The sequence below is a fragment of the Oratosquilla oratoria genome, chromosome 1 (genome assembly GCF_046742065.1).
Source record: "Oratosquilla oratoria isolate Oo_2021 chromosome 1, ASM4674206v1, whole genome shotgun sequence".
Classification (NCBI taxonomy): Eukaryota; Metazoa; Arthropoda; class Malacostraca; order Stomatopoda; family Squillidae; genus Oratosquilla; species Oratosquilla oratoria.
The window spans coordinates 18,862,136-18,877,135 of NC_134777.1; the positions used below are offsets into that span (position 1 = coordinate 18,862,136).

Consider the following 15,000-nt stretch of genomic DNA (forward strand, 5'->3'; position numbering starts at 1 on the left):
CACACACACACACACACACACACACAAACACACACACACACACACACACACACACACACACACACACACACACACACACACACACACACACACACACACACACACACACACACACACACACACACACACACACACACACACACACACACACACACACACACAGTTGGTAGAGTTCCCAGCTGCCACTACGGAAGTCTGGGTTCGAATCCCGCCCAGGACTGGAATATTTTCATTATCGCTGCGCTGCAGGTTGTTACTCTAACTCTCGTGGGCGGGGAGCTGGGTGTGTGTGTACGTGTAAGGTCACAGTATCACCCATAGATCGGTCATATATGAGCTCTGAGCTCTCTTCCTGTAGGTTAATAACTGTCGATCACGAGTCCAACAAGTTATCCAAAGACCATGGTGAATCACATACACACATCATATAACAAGAGCCACGATGGGACCACAGAGTAAAATTACAAGTAGGTGAATCATCAGCAACAATCACAGTGTTCCTAATCTTGGTTATAATTAGATTTCAGGGCTAAATTTGATCGTTGCCTGGGCCACACATGTTTTATGTATGATCATGTCAAGGTTACCCCCCTCTGAAACTCACAAACGAGAGAAAGGATTGACTTGGTAACTTTACTGGATTAGAATGTATATATATATATATATATATATATATATATATATATATATATATATATATATATATATATATAAGAAAGAATTTGGAGGAGGGCATCACTATTTTACAGACAGAAACAAACCACACACGCCTTCATATCCTAGAAGCCTTATACATAAAAGATAAAAAACCCACGATGAACAGACAGACTCCGGATCCATTTATTATTCCCACATCAAAAGACATCGAGGTCACCTTACGGATCAGCCGCTAGGCCTGGGGGCGGAGCTTAGCGTTCCTGCCTCCTGATTGGTCAACCGGATCAGCACGCCTAACAGTTAGGCGAAAGCTCTGCATAAAATTAGAGAAGATAATTCCGAATTCTTTACTTATACCTCCAATGCTATTTGGTCAGGTAATTAAAGAACTTAGCACGACTCAGCGCGCCAGCATTAGAAAAGTCGAGAATGTCAGCAAAAAACTCGTGAACGCAGAAGCTGCTGCAAATTTTAATGACATTTGCCTTAAAGAGGATCTGCTGCCCAACTATAGCAATATATATATATATATATATATATATATATATACATATATATATATATATATATATATGCACGTAATTATACATATTTATAAATTTATTCTCTTTTTTCTCTACGTTTTGTGGTGCGCGTGTGTGGATGTATATTCGTTTTTGTGTGTACATTTTACCACGTGCGAATGTATGTAACTAATCAAACCATGTCACACAAATAAAAGTTTATACACGTTGCCTGTATTCAGATCCCCTGATATCTAATGCCGGTGCAGTATGAAAAAACACACTTACCAGATATACGATATAAGGTGACGAGAAACCCGCCAAATGGCCCAAAGTGTGGATGGCGCCAGAGCCTTGGCCACGGGCCACTGTAGGAAGGACCTCCACAATGTACTGTGTCCCCACGTTGATGGACATTGTGATGAGGAACCTGCCTATCATGGCCACTAGAAGTATGGCCAGAAAGTCATCTGTAGCACAAAAGAAATACAACAACAATTAGTCATCAAGAACATCATGCTGTTTGGTCCTACATGAAAGACTGGATAAAAAACTCGACTATGTTAGTTGTCTATATTAATACACACAAGGTTAGTTATGCGTTTTTAACAATGGTCTACTTATAGTGGGATCCGGGCCGGATAGCGACTGTCAAAACAGCGACAGTCATAATAGCGACTTCATAAGGGCGACGTAATCAGGTGAGCGACTTTCAAAACGGCGACTGTCCTAATGGCGACCGCATTATAACAGCGACTGTAATAATAGCGACTTTACTATCGACCGGTCAGAATGGTCGCAGACTTATGTTTCAATTGCTTGTGTTTTCGTGTTTGTATTTATAGTCTTGGGTTTCACCCATCTCCCCCGTCTTGCCATGACTCCAAATAGGTTGCTTTCCTAGGGGACTTCATTATAGGCAGTTGAAGATGTTGAGTCTAACCTAGTTTCTATGTACGTATGTATATACGTACGTATGTGCGTATGTACGTATGTATGTATGTATGTATGTATGTATGTATGTATGTATGTATGTATGTATGTATATTCATATATATACATATATATATATACAGTGTATATATATATATATATATATATATATATATGTATGTATGTATGTATGTATATATGTATGTATGTAGGGGGAAGTCACTGGCTTTCATATCAACTTGTATACATGTGTGTATGTATGCATTATGTATGTATGTATGTGTGTGTGTATGTATGTATGTATGTATATATGTGTGAATGTATGTATACATGTATATATATATATATATATATATATATATATATATGTGTGTGTGTGTGTGTGTGTATGTATATATGTATGTATGTAGGGGGAAGTCACTGGCTTTCATATCAACTTGTATATATGCGTGTATGTATACATGTGCGCATGTATGTATGTATGTATGCATGTATGTATGTATGTATGTATGTATGTATGTATGTATGTATGTATGTATGTATGTATGCATGTATGTACGTATGTATTTAAGTATGTATATATGTAGGTATGTAGGGGGAAGTTACTGGCTTTCACATAAACTTTAAGGGGTCAGAACTGTGTCTTTTCATTACAAGTTGTGGGTCGGCGTCGAAGCGACTCAGAGAAGCAATGCTCAACAACGTTTATCAAGGATAAAGCAATTCCCCAAGCCAGCGTTATGTGTTATACGAGACTGAACCTTATGACACAAGGAAAAGAGGACTATCTTTTGCGACATCTCTTGGCATTCCTCTTCTTTCTTCACAAGACTGTATTGTCGTATATTAAGGGGTTGATTACTTTCTTAGTACTGTGTCGAAATGTACAGACACTCGTGGTAAAGACAATTCTTGATATTAGTGAGTTATGGGAGGCAGACTCCTCTCCCCCGACCCCCGATATGAACATTTTCTCTATCGACCGAGCCCCCATTTAATAAGGTGAATAAAATCGCCTGGCGTTGGCTATCGTAATCTAAACAGGGAGTTACAGTGTTGCAGACCTCAATAAAAGACAAGTGAGCATCTATCAAACGTTTAAGGATTTTAACGTTAACGTTAATGTTAGTTTGGTCGTGTTCTTTTGCCAGTAATACAATGGGATTAATACAATGGAATCTTATGTGTTACTTATACATCCTGAACGTAGGATGGGAACTTCTGTGTTATGTAAACGTCCTGAACATTTACGATTCAATGCACAGTATTGTACTTAGATTATCAGAAGTCATTTACTACTTACAGACCATTTTCCACATATGCCGTTCAGCGTTCTCCTGGATGGAATGATGTTATTTAATTTAAGTGGGAGGAGATTTAGCTGTTTCGAACTTTGACTATACTCGTTGCATTGAGAAATGGCCGTTAGGGCGGAGCACTGGGAGTCCCCCTGTGTTGCCACATATAATTATTTTATAATTTTATTTTATTCTATAATTTTATTTTATATTTTTATAATGTTGCCACATATAATTATATTCCAATTTTTTGTCACACACCACCACTGATGTAAAAATCAAAGCAATGTTTTCTATACAAAGGTTTCGTTTCCTCGAGTCAGACATGGCATATGAGCAAGGGAGAGCGACGTTGCCCTACATTTATTCTCTGGCTCCGCCCCCCTCACACTGCATTCTGTGTGAGCCGTGCGGGCCGTGTTATCTGTGGAGATGTGGCAACACCGGGAAATCTCCTAACCCCGCCTTAGCGGTCACTTCTCGTTGCGCTGACTATAAAGGTCGCTTCACAGTGGCCGCTCCTCGTCAAGTGCTGTGTGTTCGTTTGAGTAGAAACGACTTCGATTACAATATTATGATTTGCGAATCTCCAAATATCAAATTACTAGTATTGGGGTCAGTGATGCAAAAAAATGTTTTTTTTATCGGATTTTTTTTACACTGCCAAAGTTGCTGAATGTATAAGAACAGGTGCAACTTTAGCAGTGTAAATAGATAAATAAATAGATAAAATAAAGGTTTTCTTTTGCATCACTAGTTGGGGTTCAGTGTCATTCAGGGAACAACAGCTGTTAAAGCACTATATCTTTGAGAAGAAATACATTGTGAGGACAGGCTCTTTATTGGTGCGACGTTTCGTATATTAAAGCTTCACCATGTACTCGATAAAAGCTCTAACAAGCGAAACGTCGTACTAATAAGGGCTCCGTCCTCACATGGTGATTTTTTTTATGGACTTGTCGGCGCCAGTCATATACAAACTAACTATATCTTACTCTTGTTGAAGGCTGCGACGGCAATACTGGCCACTCCTGCCAGCACGAGAGTCCAGACTGTTGTGTGCCTCCTTCCTATTTTCTCCACAAAGATAATGGTGATGAGATCGGCGGGCAGTTCGATAGCCCCTGCGATGGTAAACGTGTAGAAGACGTTTATGTCTGCCGTGCCAAGGTTCTCTGTGTTGCGCATGTGGGAGTCGTAGGCGATGATGATGCCACACCTGTGACAAGAAACCAAATCATCAGTGAAGACCTATACAGCTAATTCAGCGATTCGAGTCCCGTCCAGGGCTAAAGATTTCGGCATCACTACATGGAAGTCGGCTTTCCAACTCTTGTGGGAAAGAAATTGTGTGTGTGTGTGTGTGTGTGTGTGTGTGTGTGTGTGTGTGTGTGTGTGTGTGTGTGTGTGTGTGTGTGTGTGTGTGTGTGTGTGTGTGTGTGTGTGTGTGTGTTTTTGTGCGTGCGCGTGTGTGTGTAAGGTCATAGCATTACTCATATATCAGGCCATATATGAGCTCTTATCTCTCATCCTGAATGTTAATAACTGTCGATCAAGAGTCCAACACGTGATCCAAGACCATGTTGGTGAATCACACACACACAAGCACACAAAAATACCTTTCTCTCTCTCTCTCTCTCTCTCTCTCTCTCTCTCTCTCTCTCTCTCTCTCTCTCTCTTTCTTTCTCTCTCTCTCTCTCTCTCTCTTTCTCTCTCTTTCACTCGTAGAACGCAATGACCTCTCACACACACACACACACACACACACACACACACACACACACACACACACACACACACACACACACACACACACACACACACACACACACACACACACACACACACACACACACACACACACACACATACACATACACACACACACACACACACACACACACACACACACACACACACACACACACACACACACACACACACACACACACACACACACACACACACACACACACACACACACACACACACACACACACACACACACACACACACACACACACACACACACACACACACACACACACACACACACGCGCGCGCGCGAGAGAGAGAGAGAGAGAGAGACCACATACACCCTACAGTCAAAGAGAATGACCAAGAACGGAACACAGGAAGAACTCAGTTCCATAGTCTTTACTGACCACATGGCGCAGAGAGCGAAGAAGCGCTTTCGGAGGACAGGCGTCTTGACGAGGTCCAGCCACGTCACCTTCTGGTCTTCAGAAATCTTCTGCGATTTTGCATATTCCTGCAAAAGGAAGGTTTCACGGTTTACCAGGGCTTAGAAATTCATCTTACGAAGATAGACTTAGTTACCTTAACTTACGCTCTGTGGAGAGACGAAGAGTGAAGGGTGATCTAATGGAGGTATTCAAGTGGGTCAAGGTTTTTAACAGAGATGACGCAGGTAAGATCATCATATTAAGACAGCTGGGGAGGACTCGTAGTAATGACAAATTTAAGTTTAAGAAGGAAATAGGCAAGAACTGGTTTACCAACAGAGTGATTAACGAATGGAAAAGACATGACAACCATGTAGTGAGCGCTGAAACTATCGGTTGTTTTAAGAAAAGATTAGATAGCTTCATGAATAGGGATGGCTGGTGGTAAGGGACATAGAACTGCATAGTATAGACCTTATGGTCATCTTGCAGTCTCCTCCATTCTTAAGTTCTTATGTGCTCCTGTGTTACAAGACTGAAAGAAATTGAACATGTTTAGAAGCTCTGCCATGGAATTCGAACCCTGACCTGTGCGTACATAATCACGAAGTCAAGACGCTAGCGACTTGACTTCATGATTATGTACGCACAGGTCAGGGTTCGAATTCCATGGCAGAGCTTCTAAAAATGTTCAATCTGTCTTTAACATACACAACTGAAAGAAATGTTTCCGAAGGGTGGTAATTTCAAATTTCGGAAATGTCTTGGAGGAGGGATGTGTGGTGAAAGTATTTGTTCGAAAGCAAGGTAGATTTGAATGCCAGTTAAAAATGATTAAGAAGGAGGGGAGCGAAGGAGAGGGAGAGAAGGGGATAGAAGGACTGGGTGAGGGAGGGAGAGAGGGGGAGAGGGAGGGGGAAAAGAGAGCGGGGAGAAGAGAGAATGGGGAGACAGAGAGAGAGAGAGAGAAGGGAGATAAAGAAAGAGAGGGAGGAAATCAAAGTTTCAGTCACAGAAGGAACGATAAGTAAAAAAGTCAAGCTGTCAGAACGCAGATTTTATGTAGATGTAGGTAGAAAAAATTCTGCCAACCGCGTCGTTAATAAATGAAATAAGCCGTGGTGCTTGAATATAATACTTTTTGTAATCTTAACATCAAATAGGATAAACATCGAAACAAAATGCTGTAACTATTTTTTAAGTATGCATATACGACCAAGGACACCTACCCAACTGGGGTGAAACCCAAATCCTAAATACTCCAAGAGCCCCAGGCGCATATTTTCCAAGATGAATCGTGTTTTGCTCGTAAACTGTCGTTTCCTACCTAAGAGAACACTCTCTGTGAACAAAATTCTGTTCAAAACGTTATCGAATATAGTTATTCCCGTTCAGTCTGGTTTGTTCTCTGATATGTCATGGAATATTCACATTATTGGCAGTATTTAGTCGTTTCCCTAATAGTTCTTGTTGTGAAAAGTCGTACTTACTTTGAATTCTTCTAGAACTCCAGGTTCGAGTTCTCTGCCATTCATCTTGGCTGCTTTTGTGATAATGGACAAGGTCTGGTCCACTTTCCCTTGGGTCATTAGCCAGCGGGCCGACTCCGGTACCAACCTGGAAGGAAAGACATGACGCTTGATTCAGTTATGTGGCCTTACGGACGTGAGAAAGTCAAGAAAAGAAATGGACACCTGAAGACATTATGTTGCCCAGTGACGTCATGTCGATCTGTAATGTCAAGTCGCAACGGTCTGTAGGTTATGCACAGTAACTCATGTTTGTATTTTCTCTTATGCATTTTTTGTTATTATAATTATTGTTATTTTTTCTTTTCTTAAGACCATGTACAGTAAAGAACTTTCATCGAACAGGGAAACTGTCCGGGCTACATCTTTAGTTTGGGCAAGAACGACTTGTGCATAAAATTAAAAGACAACTGGAGTGATTTCATACAATCGGGCACAACGGAATTGTGCACCATATACTTTTCTGGACCGAGCATATATACTTGACATTCCAATATATTTTTGTAAACATTCCACTTATGTTTACTTTGTTTTGTCTCATAAATAGTTTATAGAATAACTTGTGTTTGACTCACCATATATATGCAAAGGATAAGAGCTGTGATGCATGAATTACAATTGTAAATGTCTTCCAGTCAGCAAGCCCGTAGGCTATCCACGGCATTGCACACATCGTCGCCGTCAAGAAGATCATGATTGGAATGTTTGCTGCCATGGTTCTATATTCCGTCGACACATATTCCAAGACTGCCGTTGTTTAATGAAAAAACAAAAATCAAACATAGAATCGGAATTAAAAAAAACATATATTCTATTTATTTCGTTTCACGTCATGCGTTCCATATGCTGTCGTAGCTTACTATTGTTTATTTCTATTAATACAATCACAGTTAACTGTCTCCAGAGATTAAGAGGTCAATTTATAGTTACTATGATAAATCTGTCCGATTCGTATGATACAGTTAACATTTGAATCTATCATTTTTATGCTACAAAACTAAGAAAGCTTGGACAAGTGGCAATTACTGATGGCCATGTGAACGCATCTTCTCTGATCACGTGACAAACTAACAGTAATGCGGATTATGTAGTGTCATAGATGCACACAATGTTGATACAACATCTATAGCAACAACGGTAATGTCGGCTTTGTTTTAATCTAATATCAGTTTAGATAAACACCTAAGCAAGATGCTGTAATGCCTGCCATTTATCTTATATCATTTATTTATATGTTTGTATTTGTCTGTTTGTTTATTATTATTTTCTTGATTATCATTTATTATTTATTGTTTGCCTGTTTGTTTATTATCTAACTTTACCTATTTATTTACTTATTTATTTATTTTTATATACTAATATTTATATTATTATAATTTTTAATCATTTGTTTATTTATTCATCTACTTATATGTCATTAATTAATACAATTTCTTTTTGCATCCGACCTAATTTGGACCAAAAGGTCTTCTTTCGGCATACTCCTCCTTTGTAATCCTTTGTAACTGTATGAAGTCGCAAATCTTAGTCACTTCAGTCAGTGACTTGTCCATTCATGTTACTGCACTGAAGCCACAGAGAATTAAAATATTAGCGATGATAATGAAGTGGCGACCTTCACGGATTTCGTTCTGGTTAGAGCCAGACGAATTTAGTCAGCATGTGTCTCGAGTGGCCAAGACCTGTAGAGCAGATTACTCAGCCGATTTAAATCTCATTGTATTAGCCTAAATAACAACTGAAAATCACATCACCGGGCTGAAATGACTAAGATACCGCTTTTAAGAAAATAATAGAACATTATTTTGACAGCCATGAAGAGAAAAACTGTTATGAGAATTGCAATGGCTGTAATTACAGTTATGATATTTATCAGTCCGTATCATTGTTGATGATAATGCTTATCACCTACAAGAACGCTATCTTGTATTCTCGTGATAAGACCAAAATAAATCTAAATTTTGCTATCTTGAAATTCCAGAGTTTTTTTTTCCAAAGGTCTCTTTTGACCTAAACAAGTTTGAAAAAATAGAAGATTTTTTTTTTTTACCCAAGATGAAAATGATGATAACGTTCGAGTCATATGTCAGACCAACGATGAATCTGAGGGCGATGAACGTGGTAAGGGAGTTGCTGAAGGCAGAGGCGATCCCAGCCACTCCTCCCATGACGTTGGTCACCACGATAGCTGGAAGCCTCCCGAAGTAGTCGGCCATCCATCCGAAGCCCACAGAGCCGACCACAGCCCCAACGAAGAAGAGGGACTGGGCGAAGACAGGCTTCCAGTTGTCGTCGCAAACCCAGTTGAGCTGTTAGAGAGAAGAGAAACTGCAATAGTTTAGAGTTTTCACTAAAACTTGAATCAGCAAGAGCCGAATGGGTTCTTAAGATTGATATTCTTAGACAATTATGTCATGATACTTGAAATGGTAAGACAGGGAGAAATTGAAACAAACGAGAAATTCTACTCCTACGCCAGTAACTTAAAAAAGAACATATTAGTGGTAAAAATGTAAGAAAGTGTGTGTGTTTATGTGTGTGTGTGTGTGTGTGTGTGTGTGTGTGTGTGTGTGTGTGTGTGTGTGTGTGTGTGTGTGTGTGTGTGTGTGTGTGTGTGTGTGTGTGTTTGTATTTACCTAGTTGTATTTACCTAGTTGTATTTTGCGGGAAGGGGAGCTATGCTCGTGTTGTCCCGCCATTGTATCTCTCAGTGTCTAGTTTGCTTTTAAACTCGTGAATGGTTTTTGTGCTTACTATTTCATTATCCAGTTTGTTCCAAGTGTCTAAAACTCTATGTGGAAAACTGTTTTTCTTCAGTTCTCTTCTATAACTATGTTTTCTTAATTTCCTTCCATGTCCTCTTGTGTTTCTCTGGTCCCAGTTTAGTAATTCTTCTCTATCAAGTATCTCTGTGCCTTTCATGATTCTGTAGATGGTCAGTAGGTCTCCTCTCTCTCTTCTTTGCTCCAGTGTCGGTAGCTCCAGTTTAGCCAATCTCTCCTCGTATGATAGGTTTGCAAGTGCAGGTGCCATTTTTGTAGCTGCTCTTTGGATTCTTTCTATTTTCTTTATGTTCTTTTTGGTACTGGGGGACCACAATGTCGCCGCATATTCTAGTCTAGGCCTTATCAATGTAACCAATATTTTTTTTATCATGTCTTCGTCCAGGTAAGCAAAAGCCACTTTTATTGATCTTAGCAAGTTGTAAGTCTCCCCGACAATTTTGTTAATCTGTGTATCATAGGACAAGTCGTTTGTGATAATAACTCCCAAGTCTTTTTCGGATCCTACTTTCTTTACTTCCTTGGTTCCAATTGTATATTTTCTTGATATTCTGTTTTTGTTTTTTCCAAACTCCATTATGCTACACTTCTTAGTATCCACTTCCCATTTCTGACTCCAGTTCCATACCCTATTCAGATCTTCTTGCAGTGCTTCACAGTCCTTATCAGTTTCTACTTTCCTTAACAGTTTGGCGTCATCAGCAAAGAAGCTCATGTTACAGTTCACGCCCTCGTCCATATCATTCATATAGATAGCAAACATTATTGGAGCCAGTACAGATCCTTGCGGTACTCCACTGATCACCTCTTTCCAATCTGAATATTTTTCTCTGAGTACTACTCTCATCTTTCTTCCAGTCAGGAAGTCCTCCATCCATTTTAGTTGGTTCCCTCGTATTCCTCCTATGTGTTCCAGTTTTTTTAGTAGTTTTCTGTGTGGTACTTTGTCAAATGCTTTTTGCAAGTCTAGGAACGCACAATCAGCCCATCCGTTTCTTTCTTGCACTATGTCTATTAGTCTTGAGTAGAAGCATATCAAGTTTGTGGTGCATGATCTACCTTGTCTGAACCCGAATTGTCTTGGGTTTAATATGTTGTTATCTTCCAGGTGTTTTACCCATCTATTCTTGATGATTTTCTCACAAATTTTGGCTATAGTGCTTGTTAGTGATACTGGTCTATAGTTGGTGGGTTCTTCCTTGTTTCCTCCTTTATATATTGGTACAATGTTAGCATTTTTCCAGTCATTAGGTATCTTTCCTTCCTTGAGTGAGCTATTTATTATGATGTGTATTTTGTCCTTTAGCTCTTCTTTGCATTCTTTTAGAATCCAATTTGCAATTCCATCCGGGCCATGTAATTTTCTGACGTCCAATTTTGATTGATGTTCTGATATTTCTTTTTGTGATGTTGTAAATTCACTCATGTGGGGAGAATGTTTGTTATTATCTACGTCCCAATTTTGTATTTTCTCTCTGGTGAAGACAGATTTAAAGTGGTTGTTCATGATTTCGGCCATCTCTAATTCTTCTGTGTATTCTATATTTCCTTGGCGTAGTTTCACTAGTTCCTGTTTGGTTTTAAGTTTACCATTTACATACCGTAGAATAATTTGGGCTGATCTTTGCATTTATCTATAATATCCTTCTCATGGTTCCTTTTCTCCTCTCTTCTCACATTAACATACTCATTTCTATAGTTTATATAAATTTGCCATTTGCTTTGTTTTTTGTCTTTTCTCCACCTTTTCCAAGCTTTGTCACTTCTGTCTTTTGCCTCACTGCATCTTTTGTTGAACCAACATTTAATGTACTCTCTCTCTCGCTTTTGTCTTGGTACATGCCTGTTCACCCCTTCATTGTAATTATCCAACAGTATGTTCCATTTCTCTTCCACTGTTGTCTCTTCCATATAGAATTTTTCCCAGTTTGCATTCTGGAAGAACGTCTTTAGTTTTGCAAAGTCTGTTTTGTTGTACATCAATCTTCCTTTCCTATGCTTTTCGCTCCTCTTCATCTCTATTTCTTCCTTTAGTACAGTTTCGATGAGTACATGGTCACTCTTTCCAATTGGTGTCTTGTAGTGGACTTTGTCCACTATTTCAGGTTCCATTGTAAATATTAAATCTAGTTTTGATGGCTCTTCATTGTTTCTGTATCTTGTGTTTTCACTGACCCACTGGGTCATTGTATACTCCATGGTCATGTCTAGCAGTACATTGCCCCACACGTCATCTCCTCGTACTGTCATGTTGTCCCAACAAATTTCTTTGCAATTGAAGTCTCCCATAATTACTAGATTACCCTTACCCATTAGTATCTCATTTAGTGATTTTCTTGTATCTTCTAGCATTTTTGTGTGTTCGTTTTCTTTCCAAGCATTCGTTCTTGGGGGCACATAGGTCACCACAAACTTTCTACTTTTCATATTCTTGCCTTCGACTTTTATCATGATCAGTTCAACATTACCTTTGCCCTCTGCAATTTTTGTCACGTTTAGGTCTTTCTTGGCCGAGAACATGATTCCCCCTCCCTGCTTTTTGTCCCTGTTTCTTATCCAGTAATTGTATAGCCCTTGTCCAATATCAATAAATGGTATTTCTCCTCTTAGTTTAGTCTCTACAAAGGATTACAAAGGCGGAACATGCCAACAGGAGACCTTTTGGTCCATATCTAGGTTGGATGTGAAAAAAATCATAATAATAATGAATTAATAAATAAAAACTATAATAATATAAATAACAAAATACATAAATAAATGCATAGGTATAGTTAAATAATAAACAAACAGGTAAATAGTGAATAATAATAAATTGGCATATAACTAATGATAAATGAGAATCAAACAGACAAATGATAACAAAACAAAAACAAATAATATAAGAGTGAGTGGTTTGAGGTAAAGGTGGGACTTCGTTAAAGATGCGTTATGTCGCCCTGGCTGTTCAACTTATACATGGATGGGGTAGTGCGAGAGGTAAATGCAAGGGTAGTGGGTCAGGGATTGGAGATGGTTAAAGAAAATGGAGAAAAGTGGGAGGTGAGCCAGCTGTTGTTCGTTCAGACCTGAAATTAATCCGCCAATGTTAGTATAGGCCTCTTTTAATTTTCTTCCTTCTCCATTATCTTGTCTGTCCTTGGTTTTTTCGTTTTGATGTGCCACTGTTTCAATCTCATGTCGATTACTCTCCAATGGAATTCTTTGCATTCTGTCTCCGTTCTCAACAAGTTTTTTTCCTTTGCTTCTTTTCTTAGTGACTTTTCTTTTTCTAATTCCTCAGTACTCATTTCTCTTTTTATCCATATCTTATTGTACTTTTCACTCTTTGCCAAATTGCCTACTTTTTCAAAGATGTCTTCTACTACCATCTGTTACCTTAATTTTATCTTTAGAGGTCGATTTCTTTCTTTAGAGTAGCGACCGATTCTGTGTGTCTCTTCTAAGTCTATGCTTGAATATCTTCCCCCCCCCCTGAATTTCATTTAGAATTTCTACTGCTGTCTCTTTTTCTTCTTTTTCTCTCATGTACCTCGCCAATCCCTGTTTTCTTTTAGTCCATAGACCACAATACATTTTTTCCTATCTACTGTATCCCTGACCCAGTTTGCTTTTTCATTAATCACTTGGATAATTGTGTCTTTTGCATTATCCTGCATTTGCTGCTTGACTATTTCTTTAAAAGCAGTTTCCTTGTTTTCGATGTTTTCCTTCCACTTCTTAATTTTCTGAATACTTTCTTCACCTAGATTCTCTTCGATCTTTTGTGACAACTCATGTAATCTGTTGTTCACCTCTATCTTTAAATTGTCGCTGCTGTTATTTTCATTAGTTTTCTTCTTTTCATTATCATTCTTCAGCTCATTTATATCCCTTTTCATTTCTTTGATCTCGTTTGTGAGATCAAAGTTGGTTTTTCTTAGGTCAGAGATTTCGTGATTCGCCTGTGCTAAGCATTCCCTTAATCCTATGATATAATTTCTTAAGTCCATAATTTCATTCTCCCACCGAGTCCTAGTTTTGTTCATACCTTTCTCTATCTTTAATAATCGACTTTCATATTTGTTAAATCCTGTGAACTCGTCTTCGTCGCACGTGGATGTGTTTACATTGCGGTTCGATCGTCTGACGCTAGATGGCTCTGTTTCGTGACTGTCTCTCGAGTCGTTGTTTTCTTTCATTTTCGCTAATTCCATGATATTACAATTGACTAGCACTGCAGAGATATAATTTCGGACACTCACGATCACTCCCCACCCCTACAGTACAAACCAGGTTTCGTTTTTCGTCGTAAATCCCCTTCTTCTTGGTGACGACGGCGGACGGCGACGACGGCGTGCAAGTGTGTGTGTGTGTGTGCGCACGCGCGCGTATGTGTCTATTTGTATGTATCCTTATGCATGCTTGGGTGCTTGCAGTCAACTACATTCGATTTGAAGAAAATTAGTTTATCTTCAACCTTGATATATACCAACTGGCGTGATCCAGGCAACTGGACAAAAATAAGCTCGCTTCATCATGACGTGAAGTTCCCTCATAAGACTCAATTTAATCTTTGACACTTTTAAATGTGTTTTTGCTTTCTTGTGGACGTACCCAATCTTTTGGTGTATATATTATTTGTTTTTGTTTTGTTTTGTTATCATTTGTCTGTCTGATTTTCATTTATTATTATTTATATGTCAATTTATTATTATTTACTATTTACCTGTTTGTTTATTATTTAACTATACATATGCATTTATTTATGTATTTTATTTGTTATTTACATTATTATAGTTTTTATTTATTATTTTATTATCAATATTTTTTTTTTTTCGCATCCGACCTAGATATGGATCAAAAGGTCTCCTGTCGGCATGCTCCGCCTTTGTAATCCTTTGTAATAAAACATAAGAAATAGATTACAAAGGATTAGAAAGGCGGAGCATACCGACAGGAGACCTTTTGATCCATATCAAAAGGAATTATAGCATTTTAATGAAGGACCAGACATACGAGTAGAAGGATCTACTTTCAAAACCTTTCTAGATAACGTAACTATTAAAAACTTATCTATCCTTAATTCCTTGCCTCTGATGTAATGGTTGGATAGAAGATGGAGTAGTTGTAAG

The 15,000-nt window shown here is 38.7% G+C and overlaps 1 protein-coding gene across 5 annotated transcripts in view; it reads right to left on the minus strand.

Moving 5' to 3' along the window:
* Positions 1-15,000, minus strand: part of LOC143032313 (organic cation transporter protein-like) — a 109,476-nt gene that overhangs the window by 9,757 nt on the left and 84,719 nt on the right. For all 5 annotated transcript variants that reach the window (XM_076196854.1, XM_076196861.1, XM_076196870.1 and 2 more), the window contains 7 exons: positions 14,960-15,000; positions 9,157-9,415; positions 7,682-7,853; positions 7,068-7,194; positions 5,557-5,663; positions 4,387-4,610; positions 1,449-1,630 (listed from right to left, as the gene is read on the minus strand). The exon at positions 14,960-15,000 is cut by the window's right edge and continues 64 nt beyond it. In XM_076196854.1, coding sequence (XP_076052969.1) covers positions 1,449-1,630; positions 4,387-4,610; positions 5,557-5,663; positions 7,068-7,194; positions 7,682-7,853; positions 9,157-9,415; positions 14,960-15,000 — 1,112 coding nt within the window. The remainder of the gene's footprint in view (positions 1-1,448; positions 1,631-4,386; positions 4,611-5,556; positions 5,664-7,067; positions 7,195-7,681; positions 7,854-9,156; positions 9,416-14,959) is intronic.